This window comes from Prunus dulcis, chromosome 1, assembly GCF_902201215.1.
Source record: "Prunus dulcis chromosome 1, ALMONDv2, whole genome shotgun sequence".
Classification (NCBI taxonomy): Eukaryota; Viridiplantae; Streptophyta; class Magnoliopsida; order Rosales; family Rosaceae; genus Prunus; species Prunus dulcis.
The window spans coordinates 11,023,591-11,038,965 of NC_047650.1; the positions used below are offsets into that span (position 1 = coordinate 11,023,591).

At 38.1% G+C, this 15,375-nt stretch overlaps 3 protein-coding genes across 3 annotated transcripts; 2 read left to right on the plus strand and 1 right to left on the minus strand.

The window, feature by feature from the left end:
- The first annotated feature begins 1,263 nt into the window (after positions 1-1,263).
- On the plus strand, positions 1,264-7,269 carry LOC117629566 (cullin-1). Its single transcript, XM_034362091.1, has 20 exons — positions 1,264-1,629; positions 2,040-2,216; positions 2,328-2,427; positions 2,807-2,992; positions 3,272-3,319; positions 3,404-3,607; positions 3,700-3,777; positions 3,920-4,009; positions 4,118-4,198; positions 4,330-4,392; positions 4,492-4,527; positions 4,602-4,688; positions 4,777-4,926; positions 5,040-5,095; positions 5,190-5,310; positions 5,428-5,589; positions 5,698-5,841; positions 5,980-6,198; positions 6,293-6,460; positions 6,560-7,269. The coding sequence occupies exons 2-20, from the start codon at positions 2,077-2,079 to the stop codon at positions 6,659-6,661; spliced, it is 2,235 nt and encodes a 744-aa protein (XP_034217982.1). The 5' UTR covers positions 1,264-1,629; positions 2,040-2,076; the 3' UTR covers positions 6,662-7,269.
- A 2,536-nt stretch (positions 7,270-9,805) lies between these two features.
- On the minus strand, positions 9,806-11,800 carry LOC117614100 (protein SRG1). Its single transcript, XM_034342793.1, has 4 exons — positions 11,301-11,800; positions 10,962-11,209; positions 10,540-10,867; positions 9,806-10,290 (listed from the first exon to the last, which is right to left on the minus strand). The coding sequence occupies exons 1-4, from the start codon at positions 11,556-11,558 to the stop codon at positions 10,042-10,044; spliced, it is 1,083 nt and encodes a 360-aa protein (XP_034198684.1). The 5' UTR covers positions 11,559-11,800; the 3' UTR covers positions 9,806-10,041.
- Positions 11,801-13,316: 1,516 nt separating this feature from the next.
- On the plus strand, positions 13,317-15,233 carry LOC117614693 (pentatricopeptide repeat-containing protein At4g15720). Its single transcript, XM_034343582.1, has one exon. The coding sequence runs from the start codon at positions 13,388-13,390 to the stop codon at positions 15,194-15,196; it is 1,809 nt and encodes a 602-aa protein (XP_034199473.1). The 5' UTR covers positions 13,317-13,387; the 3' UTR covers positions 15,197-15,233.
- The last annotated feature ends 142 nt before the right edge of the window (positions 15,234-15,375 follow it).

Below are 15,375 nucleotides of genomic sequence, written 5' to 3' on the forward strand. Positions count from 1 at the left end.
GTTCGCGTACATACTCCCTTTCTTTGCGTACATACTCCCTTTCTTTTGCATATTCTAGTTGAATAGCCATATCGTGCTCTTGTTGTTTCAAGTCCATTTCAATTCTCATGGCTTGGTGCTTTGAAAGTTCCTCCAAAAATTTAGATGCATTCTTGCTAGAATTACTCCCTCTCTTCGCCTTCGCCGCCTTCCTCCCAATAGGCCTTGGCTCCTTTTCAATGGGTGAGTCTTGACTCATCGGGGAATCCATAGGTGAATCCGATGCCGGCGTCTCATGAAGTGGAGTCTCGTTCAAGACTACCGTCGGACCGGTTGGAATAATTTGGAATCTCTTACAAGTCTTCACCACCTCCCAACAATGGGTATGGTTGAAACTTTTTTTTCCCTTGCCCAGTAGCACCAAACCACATTTGTGCTTGCATAATCTATAAAAAAAAATTAAATGGAAATGCAAGAAACTTTAAAAAATATTGGCAATGCAACATGTAAAAAAAAACTAATGCAAATTCAATAAATTTTGCAACATGTATAAAAAAAAAAAAAAACTAGAGACATATTAACAAAATATATAAATTGCAAGAAACATTTAAATAAAAATTAATATGACATAGAAATTAATAGAAGGAAAATGACAAATAATTTACCTCATTGCATTTTCTCCGCATGGTTGTCCATCGCTTTTGCTAAGGCATTTCTCCATTTCGCCAACTCTTTATTAAGCTTTCCACCTACTGGATAATGCCATTTCTGCCAATTGAAAAAATGCTTGATGAATTTTTTTCACATATGAGAAAATTTAATCGCCCGTTACGGGATGACTAACTTGGACTCACACAAGCTAACATCTTCCATCATGCTCGGGAACCCATAATATGATAGACAAAAATCAACACAAAAAAAAATTCTATTTTTTTAAAAAAAGTTCGATTTTTTTTAAATTTTTTATTGCAGAAAAATTGGCCCGTTGGATTGAAGGAAAAAAAAAGAATCGGAGAGCAATAGGCTGCCAAATGTAGCCATTGGCGTACTGTAGCGCGTCGTTTGAAATTTTTTTTACCGTTGGCGCATGCATGACGCCAGGCTGGCGTCAGCCATGACGTGCCCTCGGCTTGCTCGGGCCGAACTCCACCTCGGGCCAGCCCAATCTCGTAGCCCCCACCTGCCTGGGCTGCCTTCTGCTGTTGAAAACCCATTTTTTTCCCAAACCCCCCAACCCGAGTCCACCGCTTGCTGCTAGACTTGCTCTTATCCTGCTGCCACAAACAATAAGTCCGAGAGGGGCTTTTAGACCCAAAAAAATAAAAAAAAAATAAAAAAAACATTTATTGAAAAAGGAAAAGAAGAACTGGCACCAGAACAAAAAAAGGAAAAGAAGAAAAAGCGAATTTAAAACAAAAAAGAAAAAATAAACACGATTGCAGAAGTAGAGGCAGTGGATCCGACACCGAAAGAGCTTCACATCTGAGATCACTTTACACCGCCAATTACCCAAACTCTTTTGTCACCCATTTTCCCCCTTTCTCATCAATGCTCTATCGGACTTCGTCGTCTTCGTTCACCCTCTTCTTCTAGCCCTCTGCTCCCTCTCTCTGTCTCCTCCGATTAGAGTTTCTTCGCTTCCTAACTCAGGTGAATCCGTCTACTTACTTGTGTATATCGTGATTCTTGATATTTATTCGGATCATGAATTCATTTATATGATTTTCTTCAACTTACTGTTAATTGTGAACTTGAGCTTGTCAGCATTGATTGGGGCTGTGTTTTTATCAATTTTGATGTTGGAGTTCGATTCGGGAGGTTTGGAGTCTTGAGCTTTGTTTGATTGTTGAGAAATCGTGGGAAATCACTGTTTTTGAAATCTCTCCTGTGTTTTATTGGCTGCCAAACAGAGCATTTAGGGTTTATGGTTCTCCAGCTTCAAATTAGAGGGGAAGTTGATTGAACTAGTCGATTTAGGGTTTATTGTATATCTTTGGTTTATGTATTGGGAAATTTGACTTTGTCTCAGTCTCTGACAATTCGGTGATTGAGTCTTGCAGATTTTCGTATTGCGGTTGAGAATTTGAGTGTGGGAAAATGACGATGAACGAGCGTAAGACAATCGATTTAGAACAAGGATGGGAGTTTATGCAGAAGGGGATCACAAAGCTGAAGAACATTCTAGAAGGATTGCCTGAGCCGCAGTTCAGCTCAGAGGACTACATGATGCTCTACACGTAATCTTTTATCGATTTTGTTGTGGTACTCATTGTCATTTTTGTTGGTTCTGTATGCTCCAAAGATTAATGTTGCTGATTGTGTTTTTGTTGTCTTTATTTTATTTGCAGAACCATATACAATATGTGCACTCAAAAGCCACCACATGACTATTCACAACAGCTCTATGACAAGTATAAGGAGTCTTTTGAAGAGTACATTACTTCGACAGTGAGGAAGCTTTTAGCTATTTTTGTTTTGTTCAATTCCCAACTCTTCCTACTGTGTAATATCGGTTGCATTGTTTACACTGTCACGAGCTCTGTTTTCTTAGGGTTTAGGCCTCAGATTGCATTGTTGTTTTGTTAAATTCCCAACTCTTAACCCTTTTTAAGCCTCAGATTGAGATTCTGTAATCTCCTGTCCTAGAACTATTAGAATTAAATTTATATTGATATGATATTCAATGTGATATGTGTAGTAAGGGCTAATGTCTGCCTTCCCCAACCCCTAGTGTTTGAGATATTGGACAATAGTTTTTTCCTTCTTTTCACTTACGGATGCTCTTCGTGATGCCTATTTCTAATATAATTTAATGTTATATGCTTAGGTGTTGCCATCTTTGAGAGAGAAGCATGATGAGTTCATGTTGAGAGAGCTTGTGAAGAGGTGGACAAACCATAAAATCATGGTTAGGTGGCTCTCTCGTTTCTTTCATTATCTTGATCGCTACTTTATAGCTCGAAGGTCGCTTCCTCCCCTAAATGAAGTTGGACTTACTTGCTTCCGAGATCTGGTAAGTCATGTTGGAACCCTTACTCATCTTAAATCATGTTCTTCAGTGTATTCTTTGGATTGCCTCTTGAACCATAACCCAAACTGACTTCCATATACCCATTTTGATACTCCCATGTTGATACTTTCTTTTCTCTACTATCTGTTCTCCTCCTTTATCCCTAACCTAATTTTAGTAAAATTTGAATGAAAGATGTCCTCCAACCATCCTTTCACAGCTTGATGAGATTTTGTTGTGTAATAGATTGTAATATGATGGACATATGATTGTGGTTTTCAGGTCTACCAAGAATTAAATGCGAAAGTAAGAGATGCTGTAATATCTCTGGTACGTTTTCAATTTTACCAGAGCTGCATGTCCTACTAGTGAAGTTGTGGAATAAATATAATTGACCGTATTTTTTCAAATCAGATTGATCAAGAACGTGAAGGAGAGCAGATTGATCGAGCTCTATTGAAGAATGTTCTGGATATATTTGTTGAGATTGGAATGGGACATATGGATCACTATGAAAATGACTTTGAAGCAGACATGCTTAAAGACACTGCTGCTTATTATTCGCGGAAAGCTTCCAACTGGATCCTAGAAGATTCTTGTCCAGATTATATGCTGAAAGTAAACTTCATTATGCTTGTTTTATCACGTTAAAATGTATATGTGTCTATATGAAATTATCACCAATGGACTTTGTTCTTTCGAAATTTCAGGCAGAAGAATGTTTAAGGCGGGAGAAAGATAGAGTTGCTCATTACTTGCATTCTAGTAGTGAGCCGAAGCTGCTTGAGGTTTGTACTTTATTATTTCTTTAAATTCACCTTGTACGTATATCTAGTCTTTTGGAAATTGTAATTCTAGGTGATTTGGAATACAGTTATCTGTAGAATATGAATACTGGCTGTTAATATTGTTATTATTTTCTTAATGTAGAAAGTTCAACATGAGCTGTTGTCTGTGTATGCAACCCAACTACTTGAGAAAGAGCATTCTGGATGCCATGCATTGCTGCGAGATGACAAGGTACTCTCTGAGTCTGTTAAATTTATGGATTTGTTGATTAGATCGAAGAAAATCAGAAAAACCAGACAAATGTTGCTTTCTTCTTATCATTTTTCTTCTGTGTTTTAGGTGGATGATTTGTCAAGAATGTTCAGGCTATTTTCTAAGATCCCTCGAGGCTTGGATCCAGTTTCAAGTATATTTAAGCAGGTTAGCGCTCTTCCTTTGTTTTTTTCTGGGTTATCTGGTGTGATATATATATATATATATATATATATATATATAAAATTTTCTGTCTTTTCCTTCATTTTCTAAACATTACACGGCGTGCCATGATGCAGCATGTTACTGCTGAAGGAACAGCCTTAGTCAAACAGGCGGAAGATGCAGCAAGCAACAGGAAGGTTTGTGCCCTAACCTTCATTTGGTATAGATTATTTGCGTATGTCACGGTAATCGACAGTTAATTGTACTTGAATGCTGACTTCTTGTTCCCCCCACAGGCGGAGAAAAAGGACGTGGTTGGTTTGCAGGAACAGGTAATTTCATGAACATTGCACATCTAGAACTTTTGATTTGCTTGAGTGAAAGCTAATATGATTGTACTTTTCAGGTTTTCGTTAGAAAAGTGATTGAGCTTCATGACAAGTATCTAGCATATGTCAATGATTGTTTCCAAAACCATACTCTTTTCCACAAGGTTGGTATTTTAACAAGGTATTAAGGTTCTTATTGTCTCTACTGACTACTTGTGCATGTCTGACGGTATTTTTTTTGCCAATCTGTAGGCCCTCAAGGAGGCTTTTGAGATCTTTTGCAACAAGGGTGTTGCTGGAAGCTCAAGTGCGGAACTACTTGCCACTTTTTGTGATAACATTCTTAAGAAAGGCGGGAGTGAGAAATTGAGTGATGAAGCCATTGAGGAGACACTTGAGAAGGTCTGGACTCTTGATGTGCCATTACATTTATTTATGTTACATAGAAATATTATTATTATTATTATTTATTTTGGATAAACAATATTCATTAATAAATGCCAATCAAACTACAGGTAGTGAAGCTGCTGGCGTATATTAGTGACAAAGACCTATTCGCTGAATTCTATAGGTATCACTTCTATTTTTCAAATTGCTTGATTTCAATCAAATATGTTTGAAACTAGAAAACATTAGATTAACTTTAGATGTTTAATTGATGGCAGGAAAAAGCTTGCTCGACGTCTTCTGTTTGACAAGAGTGCTAATGATGACCATGAGAGATGTATCTTGACAAAACTGAAGCAACAATGTGGTGGTCAATTTACCTCAAAGATGGAGGGGATGGTCAGTTGCATTTGCTAATCCTTCGAGAAATGTTGTTTTGAATGTTCTGTTCATGTATTTCTGGGTTGCTACTGGGGATCTGACCAAAGAAAGAAAAATTGGTTGTTTTGTTTGCAGGTTACAGATTTGACATTGGCTAAGGAGAATCAAGCCAGCTTTGAGGATTATCTGAACAGTAATCCACAGGCGAATCCTGGTATTGATTTGACAGTTACTGTGTTGACCACTGGCTTCTGGCCAAGCTACAAGTCTTTTGACCTCAACCTTCCCGCAGAGATGGTACACAGATTCTACTGAGAAAATTTGAATTTTTTTTCCTAATAAAATTTATATCTGCTGGGTTAAGTATCTGATGATGTTGCTAACTTCGTATCACCCTTGCTTTAGGTTAAGTGCGTTGAAGTTTTCAGGGAATTCTATCAAACGAAGACAAAGCACAGAAAGCTTACATGGATGTATTCACTGGGTACTTGTAACATCAGTGGAAAATTTGAACCCAAAACCATAGAGCTTATTGTGACAACTTATCAGGTGATGTGTTCAACATTTTATTCCAACTTTCCTAATCCATAGATCTATTTTTCATATTTTCTTTTTGGGTTCTGAGATACAGTTTCTAGTAGAGATTTCTATATTTTCTAAGACTGATTTCTCTTAATCTTACTTTAGGCATCAGCCCTGCTGCTATTCAATACCTCAGATAGACTGAGTTATTCAGAGATCATGACTCAATTAAACTTGACTGATGACGATGTTGTCAGACTGCTCCATTCCTTGTCATGTGCCAAGTATAAGATCCTTAACAAGGAACCAAATACAAAAACTCTCTCTCCTACTGATTACTTTGAGTTCAACTCTAAGTTTACTGACAAAATGAGGAGGATCAAGGTACTTGGATCTTTTCACTGTCTCGTGTTCTTTTCTTGTCTTTTAATTTTGTGGTTTATGTGAGTGATGAGTTATCACTGTGTTCACCATGCAGATTCCCCTCCCACCTGTGGACGAGAAGAAGAAAGTAATTGAAGATGTTGACAAGGACAGGCGGTATGCCATTGATGCCTCAATTGTGCGTATCATGAAGAGCCGTAAAGTTTTGGGTCATCAGCAGTTGGTTATGGAGTGTGTAGAGCAGCTTGGTCGCATGTTCAAGGTTTGTGTAGTACTTATTTTTCTGCCCTTATAAGATATTCAGATCTTTTTTCTTGGTTCTAAACCTTTGGTGTTTATTTCACTCTCCCTCTCCTTTCAGCCCGACTTCAAAGCAATAAAAAAGCGGATTGAAGATCTAATCACAAGAGACTACTTAGAAAGGGACAAAGATAACCCCAATTTGTTTAGGTACTTGGCATGATGTGGTCTAGTGGATTATCCTTGAAATGAAGCGGTACTTTTTTCTGCTATAGTTTGCCCAAGAAGTGGGTCAGGCGGTTGAAAAAGCACAATCACATGTAAATGCCGGTGCACCAGTTACTAATAGTGATTGCTTAAAGCAGGAGCTGAGACTGCTCTGTACATTTTGCCCTTGGAGCAAGGTATGGCTGGCTACTATAGATAGTGCACCCTTGCTGGAGAAATTTGTAATTGACTTCATAATACGGTCCAGTGTACCACAGGACTGTCTGGTATCTTTGTTTAATTACCGCGATCTCCGTCGTCCCATGACTACATTTTCCGTTAATTGTTTTTTCACCCCCACTGGAAGGAAAAGTGTACTTTCGTTCCCAGTATGTCCACTTGAGTTGTGCAATCTGACGATGGAATATAAAATTGATCAGGTGGATGCGTTCTTCTTTGATTGCGAAACGCATGGCTTGTAAACTCTGAATTTGTCTATAATCACCAGATGCTTATGCACTTGTGCTTCACGAGTTCTTTGGTCTGACTCGTGTATATTAGTTCCGGTGATGCTCTTTTTTCTTTTCTGAAGTTGATGAATTTGAATAAGAATTTTCTCAGGAATGTTTTCGTTTTTATTCAGAAAAGTTAGACTTGGAAGATAATAAAATCTCATATTCGGTAGGGATAACCCGTTTGGACTCTTCCGCGGATAATCCCAAAATTAAAAACCACTCATAATCTCAATCTGCAATTGGTTCCTCAAGGCTTAATGCTTGTGAGAGTTGAGTTAAAAAAATATAAGCAGTGGGGTTAAAAATGATTGCTAAAGGAGTTGATGTCATAATATTTGGCATCATTTCAACCCCGACATTGGGAGAGGTGGAAGCACCTTTCTCTGAGAGATTTGCATTGTTGGTCATAATATTTAGAACATGAGTGCTGTTTTGACCAAGTCGACACGCAATCAAATCTTAATATTATATAAGCACTGGTGGGAAGCCGAACAATTAGGTTACGCAATAAATCAATATGCATTAACGGGCCCAGTCTTTGCGTCCGGACGAATGATGCTAACATCATTTATAAATTATATGACAAAAAAAAAAAAAAAAAAAAAAAAAAAAAAGAAAGAAAAAAGCAGGCTTTTTTCAAGGAGGTTCAATGAATTCCCATACCAACAACATGCCAAAGTGCAGAATTTTTTCAAGGTTCAATGAATTCCCATACCAACAACATGCCAAAGTGCAGAATGGTAATGGAAGTGGAGCTAAGCAAAATGAGCGGTTCTCTTTCACAAAGGGAAAACCAGAAGTTTTTCTGATGAATGCCAATTTGGGTCCCCATCCCTACACTAGTTCTGAGCTTCCTCTTCCTCTCATCCCACTGGTGCTTACTTTTTTTTAAAGGCTGCTCATTCTCAGTACAAAATCACTTGTTTAATCATGTTTGCCATTTGCAACTCATAAAGTTCGCCAAACTTGGATTTTGGGACCAATTTGCTGAGATCACCCACCCACAATTATGCTAACCAAACAAAGGGTTTCTTTGAAAGGATGCATAATTGCCTCGGGGGGGAAAGAGGGGGTGAAGTTTCCACAACTGCTGATGGTAATGGCCAAGTTAGAAAGAAACAGAACAAAACTTGCGTGAGCACTGAGCACTTTTGTTTTTTTTTTTTTTTGGGGTTTGTAGAGAATGTGGTACCAACCTTCGAATCCAAGACCACTAGGAGTTAGTGCAAGCACACTCTGGTTATTAGTACTTAGTGCTTAGTGGGTTTCATTTTGTCGAAACTCATAAAATGTGGTTAAGCTTTGCTTTTCTTTTGCTCCTCAAGCATGAGTCTAGGCATAAGGTCACAAACTCAGACATTTTCTGTAAACTTACGGCTCTTGTCAATCTTTTTCTCTATAATTTATTTAATGGGTTTTCTGATCAATGTGGAAGGGAGAATTGAACTTAAGACATCTTCTAACAAATATCATGAGATTAAGAGTTAGTTGGACTTTTAGGTCTCCATTTTTTAGCCTTTTTTTAAGGATATGAACGATATTGGAGGAGGGGGGGAATCGAAACTAGGAGCTCAGATGCAGGAGTATATGATCTGAATCACTTGAATTACAAGCCTCTTAATGTCTTAAATAACTTGTTACCAAATGGTACTTCCTCACTCATTGACTATTCATTGATAAGAAGTTTGTAATAAAAGATCTATAGAGGGTTTGATGAAACTTAGAATAAGAACACTTATTGGCACTTTAAAAAAAATCATCATGCTTTCGTCCAATATTTATTATTATAAAGAAACTATACTTAAATAAGTGCATGATGACTTTTTTAAAGTGCCAATAATAGTTCCTTTCTGAATTCTTTGAAAATTACATACAACCATTAAATTGTATATAGAAGCAAATGGGAACAGATTCTTGAATGTGTACAAATGTCATCAAACCATGTCTTGGTTGGTTAATTAATTTATTCCACTAAACAAATTGCATCATCAATTTGCTTTTCTTAGTGACATTGTTCAAGTTGCATAGGTCATGCTTGATTTATTGGTCTGAATTTTCTCGCGCAGGTACTTCCTTTGCCAAGTAGGTCTCCAGCTTTGTTTTCACTTTAGCATTATTTTATTTACACAAAGAACTTTGTAGTGGGTACAGAGCAATTACAAGCAGGCAGCAAACAAACCTTGTGTTCCTCTGTTTACCTCACCTCTCATGTCATGAATGTTTGAGCTTAGCTCTGTGCCCTACTTGTTGTTAGCACTCACTTGTCATTTCAGCTTTGAATCAACCAACAAAAAAAAAAAAAAAAAAAAAAACCCATCACGACACAACTTGCTTAGTGCTTCTTCCTTCACCCCAATAATGTGAACAGAAAATTTTTCCAGACATTTCCCACCATTGAGAAAAAGCTCACCCTCTTTTCCCTTCAACAATGGAAGACCGATAATTGTTGTCCATTTTCTTTTGGTGTTTGGTCTTTGATTCCTCCATATGATTGCATTGCATGCTTCTTTTTTTGTATATTAAGAATCTTATATAGAAAACAGTAAAAAGTGACATTTTCCTGTTTGATTCTTGTTTCCTTGTGCTTACAAGTACTGCTAGTTCAATGAGGCCATCAAAGACACAGACAAATTGACAAGAAAAGCTTGTAAACACAAAGACCCCACGAGGCTTCAATTGATTGGTAGGCTTGTACAAATTGTGTTGCACATGAACAGTGCAGCTCAATAATTTGTACTTGTTTGACATACATAAGCGCCAACTAGCTTTTTCTTTTTGGGCCTGAAATTTACAAGATTTGGTGAACTGGGAACAGATTACAATGATACAGTGTGTACAGAGTTTAATAATGGGGTGGGGGACTAAATGGGGCCTTTTTTAACTAGTTTGAAATCTTGGCAAACTCCAAGGTTTTCTTGCCTTGCAACTTGTTGGTTACATAGTGTTTACTGTATTCTCCATGAATGTATCTTCTGTACTTGCATGGGTTGTTTTCATCCACCAGTTCTTCCATAGGTCCAAGCTCTATCTCATAGCTAGGAGCATAAAATGTCACAATTGAAAGGCGGTCTTTCTCCTTATTAGTCACTGCTCTGTGCTCCACACTCTTATATTTCCCATTTGTAAGAACCTGCATTTACTTTGATCTTAGAAACTAATATATCCCAGATAAATCAACGGGTCTAGCCCAGTGAAAAATAGCAGACTTGCAGACAATGGTTTTAAATTTGAATTCCCATGACACCTTGGGGTGTGTGTGTGAAAAAATCCCCCTTATCTTTGTAGTTTAGAGAATCGCTTGTATAAAAAAACAAAAATCATAGATACCAAAATTTGAAAAAGAAACTATAACAAGATCAAATTGAAGATATTTTCTCACTTCTGTGGTGTCACCAATGTTGATTATGAGTGCATTAGGGATGGGCTTAACAGGAACCCATCTGTCATCTTTGAGAATTTGAAGTCCTACTGACGTGTCCTTCCCCTGCTGCAGCACTGTGAGGGCACTTCCATCTGAATGTGGGCTTAGACCTAAAACAAGGTCAGGTCTTGAACATGGAGGGTAATAGTTCATCCTTATGGCTTGCACAGTCTCCCCAAACATCTTTTCAAACACATCACCTTTTAAGCCAAGGCCCATGGCTATGTATTTCAGCAGATTCTGGCACAGTTTCCTTACTTCTTTTGAGTAAACCTCTACAGTTCCACTTCAGTGGAAGAAAAAGGTTCAGAGTTTACACTTCAGACTTGATTAAAAACAAGAGACTATAATAAACTTCGAAGCATAGCAAAATTTTTTACCTGAACTTTTCTGGTTCTGTTGGCCATAACATGGGGTTCCTTATAAAGTTGGGTTCAACCCCAAGAGCAAACATGTTGCACCAATCCAGTTTTTGGTCCTCGGATAGCACAAAAGCCTGCCCATATCCCTGAACAGTCCCAGGAGCCATTGCATACTTCTTTTTCTCTTCCAAAGGTAGCATGAAGAAGTCCTTGGCCACTTTCTCCATGCTCTCAAGCAGACTCAGATCAATCCCATGATTTATCACCTGTCATGTACAGTCACCACAGATCATTAGCCTCCATTTGACCATGTTTTTCAAAGCCAGTTACATAAAAAACTTTAATGTAAATTTGTACCTGGAAAAATCCCCAGTGCTCACAGGCAGCTGCAAGCTGAGAGATTTCACTTTTGAGTTCATCTGTGCTTCCTTTTGAAAGCTTTGAGAAGTTGATTGTGGGAATGTCACTAGAGCATGGCATGGCAGGGGCCAGAGTTGGCCTCTCAGCCATGTCCCTTACAAATCTGTCAGGAATTATGGTGGGCTTAGTCTTTCTCAGTTCTTGAACATCATCAATGTCTCCAACCTTGATGGAGGAGATGGGTATTGGGGCCATGGAAGCACAAAATTTTTAGGCAACAAAATTAATCAAATTCTATTGATTGCTAGTTCTACTTGGTAGCTCAAGTGTTGTGGAAACCTGTATTTATAGGGAGAGAAAAAGCATAGATGTAGGCAGCTTTGTTTAAGGGGCTTCTATTTAATATTGGTATTGTTGTTGCATCAGAAATTGGTTGTGTGTTTTTGGGGACCTACATTATGCACTTTACAAATTAAGTCATGCATGTATCCCATTAGACCAGAGGCTCAACCATTTGATATTAACCAAATGGTATTGGTTAATATCAAAGTTTAGGTACGAAGATTTGATGGACATACTAACGGAGGTATGAAAGTTGTAAGAATATCATATTTTAAGTATAAAGTAGACACAAAAAAAATCTTCATATAGCAAAGTCCGAATTTCGTAAAACTTGCGGATAGTATAATGAAATTTACTCTATTTATTTATCTTCGTTATGAAACATGTGATGTGATGCAGTAAAATCTTCTTCTGAGAAAAAGGAATCTGACAGTGGTGGTAGTACACTCAATTGTCTGTTGTGGCAGAATTATATGGGAGGTAGTAGTAGGGGCCTGTCTCAATTGCTATTCAGATGCCTTCATTTTTGGCAGACCAAAAATACAGTCTTGTCATAATTTCTCTCTCCACCTCCTAAACTTACGAATAATAATTTCACATATATATATATATATAAAATTTTAAAAACATTTTTTTTTTTGGCAGTAATTTGCGGATAAGGAGGAATGTCTCCTTCCAGATGAAAGAGACAAATACTTTTCTATTTATTTTATTTTACTAATTTGGGTTACTCAAGGCATTGTAGTTTATAGGAGGCAATAACATACAAGAGGTCTTTGTGTTAGTTTTCGTTTTTGATTTGTTTTTTTTATTGTAATGATTCAACGTGACCTGAATCGGATTCTCTTGTTAGTCCATGACATGTGTGGTACTTTTTTCTTCTTTAGGGTTCGTCCCATTAAGTTGTCCTAAGAAGATTTTAACAAGACCACTGTATCATGTCACTCTTTGTACGTCTTTGGTTGTATGAATGAATTCTCTTTCTTGAAAATGGTTAAATTTGGTGAATTTGAAGAAACCATTTGGACTCAAAACCCTAACTAGGAACTAGATTTCAGTTTTACACATTTTCAAATTCTAAATGTGCCCAAGATGAAGTCCAAAAACATAATGAACAAAAAATTGCCCTAGCAAAATTTTAGAAAAGGAAAGTGGATGAGGAATTGAGGAAAACGTATAGGGGAGAAATTCCAAAGCATACATAAATGGACATGTATCTATTATACTATGCATCGCTGACTCTAATGGGTTGCTTTATTTTTTTTAGTTATGGACAGCAACCTACCTTTGGAAGATTGTGCATTCTTCTTTTCTGAAAAGATAGAAGACTTGGGCACTATCAATCAACCTCCAATTAAATGATTAATCTTGTTGTTTGCGCAAGCATTGTGAGCCGGATATATCAAAAGCTAAAGGCAAGGTAAAGTTTCACGTGCTTCCAACTCGGAATTTACTTTTTCTTTTTTGTCGTTGGAATAGATACTTTATTAAAAAAATTATAGAATATGGCACAATTCAAAATTTATCTGTTTACGCCTTAATTGTGTTATTTAACTTTATTTAATAAAATTTCTTTAATAAAGATATTTTTAAACAATAATTGAATTACGATCCCATAAATTAAAACTTTTCTCTTTCAAAGGCAAGGACAATATAACAGCTACGATCAATCCGTCGTCGTTTAGCTGTAATACGATAACATAACCCAGAAAGAGCTTCCATTGCGAGGGCGCGCGAGACAGATGAGAAAGCCGTTAAACCAAAATCTCATTTCTGCCCTCACCGCCTCCAACCTTTCCCGCCAAAATCAATTGTCACTTTCTCATCTCATACAACAGCTCCGGAGCTGCAAAGATTCCGATTCTGCAAAGTCGTTACATTCCAACGGTATAAAGTCTGGGTCTTTATACGACACATTCACCACCAACCATCTCATCAATTGCTATGTCAGACTCCAAAGAATTGACCTTGCAAGCCAGTTGTTTGATGAAATGCCTGAACCAAACGTTGTGTCATGGACTTCGCTCATGGCCGGTTACGTCGATACGGGTCAGCCCAGAATGGCTCTGTGGCTCTTTGGGAAAATGCCCGAGTGTTCTGTTCTGCCCAATGAGTTCACTTTTGCCACTGTGATTAATGCGTGTTCGATTCTTGCTCACCTTAGAACTGGCAAAAAAATTCATGCGCTTGTTGAACTTTTGGGATTTCAATCCAACCTTGTTGTCTGCTCTTCGCTGGTTGATATGTACGGGAAGTGCAATGATGTCGACCATGCCCAGCGGGTTTTCGACTTGATGGGTTGTAGGAATGTTGTTTCTTGGACTTCAATTATTGCTGCTTATGCCCAAAATGCACAGGGTGATGAAGCGCTCCAACTTTTCAGAGAATTTAATCATTTGATGTTGGAGCGTCCGAATCATTTTATGTTAGCTAGTGTTGTCAATGCTTGTGCAAGCTTGGGTAGGTTGGTTTCTGGGAAAGTTGCACATGGAGCGGTAATTCGTGGTGGTTATGATTCGAATGCTGTCATTGCCAGTGCACTGCTGGACATGTATGCTAAATGTGGGTGCGTTGAGTATTCTGACAAGGTTTTCAGGAGAATCCGAAATCCCTCTGTAATACCCTACACTTCAATGATTGTGGCTGCTGCAAAGTATGGACTCGGGAGAATGTCTCTTCAACTCTTTCAAGAAATGATCGATAGAAGAATAAAACCCAACGATGTCACCTTCATTGGGGTCTTGCATGCTTGTAGCCATTCAGGGCTTGTTGATGAAGGTCTCCAGCAGTTGGAATCTATGCATGAGAAACATGGAATAACCCCAACTGCAAAGCACTACACATGCATTGTTGATATGCTTGGTAGAACTGGCCGGCTTAATGAGGCTTACGAACTAGCCAAATCTATCCAAGCAGAGGCCAACCAAGAGGCCTTGTTGTGGGGCACACTTCTTTCAGCAAGTAGGCTTCATGGAAGGGTAGATATTGCAGTTGAAGCTAGTCGACGACTAATAGATTCTAATCAACAAGTAGTAGGTGCATATGTTACATTATCAAATGCTTATGCCTTTAATGGGGAGTGGGAAACTGCTCATGATCTTCGGTCAGAAATGAGGCGTACCGGGGTGCAAAAAGAACCCGGTTGCAGTTGGGTTGAGGTGAAGGATTCAAGTTATGTGTTCTATGCGGGAGATGTGTCATCGTGCGCACGGGGGAGCGAGGTTGTGACTTTGTTGAGGGAGTTGGAGGGAAAAATGAAACAAAGAGGCTATGTAGGAGGGAGTAGGGGATTGGTATTTGTTGATGTGGAGGAGGAAGCCAAGGAGGGAATCGTAAGTCTGCACAGCGAGAGATTGGCATTAGGTTTTGCGTTGGTAAGCATACCAAAAGGAGTCACCATTAGAATAATGAAGAACCTGAGAATGTGTAGGGACTGTCATGAGGCTTTCAAGCTCATTAGTGATATTGTTGAGAGGGAATTCGTTGTTAGAGATGTAAACAGATTTCATCACTTTAAAAGTGGTTCTTGCACTTGTAGGGATTTTTGGTGATGAACATCCGATTTCTGTGTATATCCTTAACAATCTCAATGGCAGTAGGAATATTTACTGTTTAATTAATTCCACAAAGGCCAAGAAACTTTGAAAAACCCATGAACAGATTTGAAAATGAAACAAAAAAGCACCATTTTTTTCTTCTCAAGTTGTCATTTTAATCAAATACCTGAGTG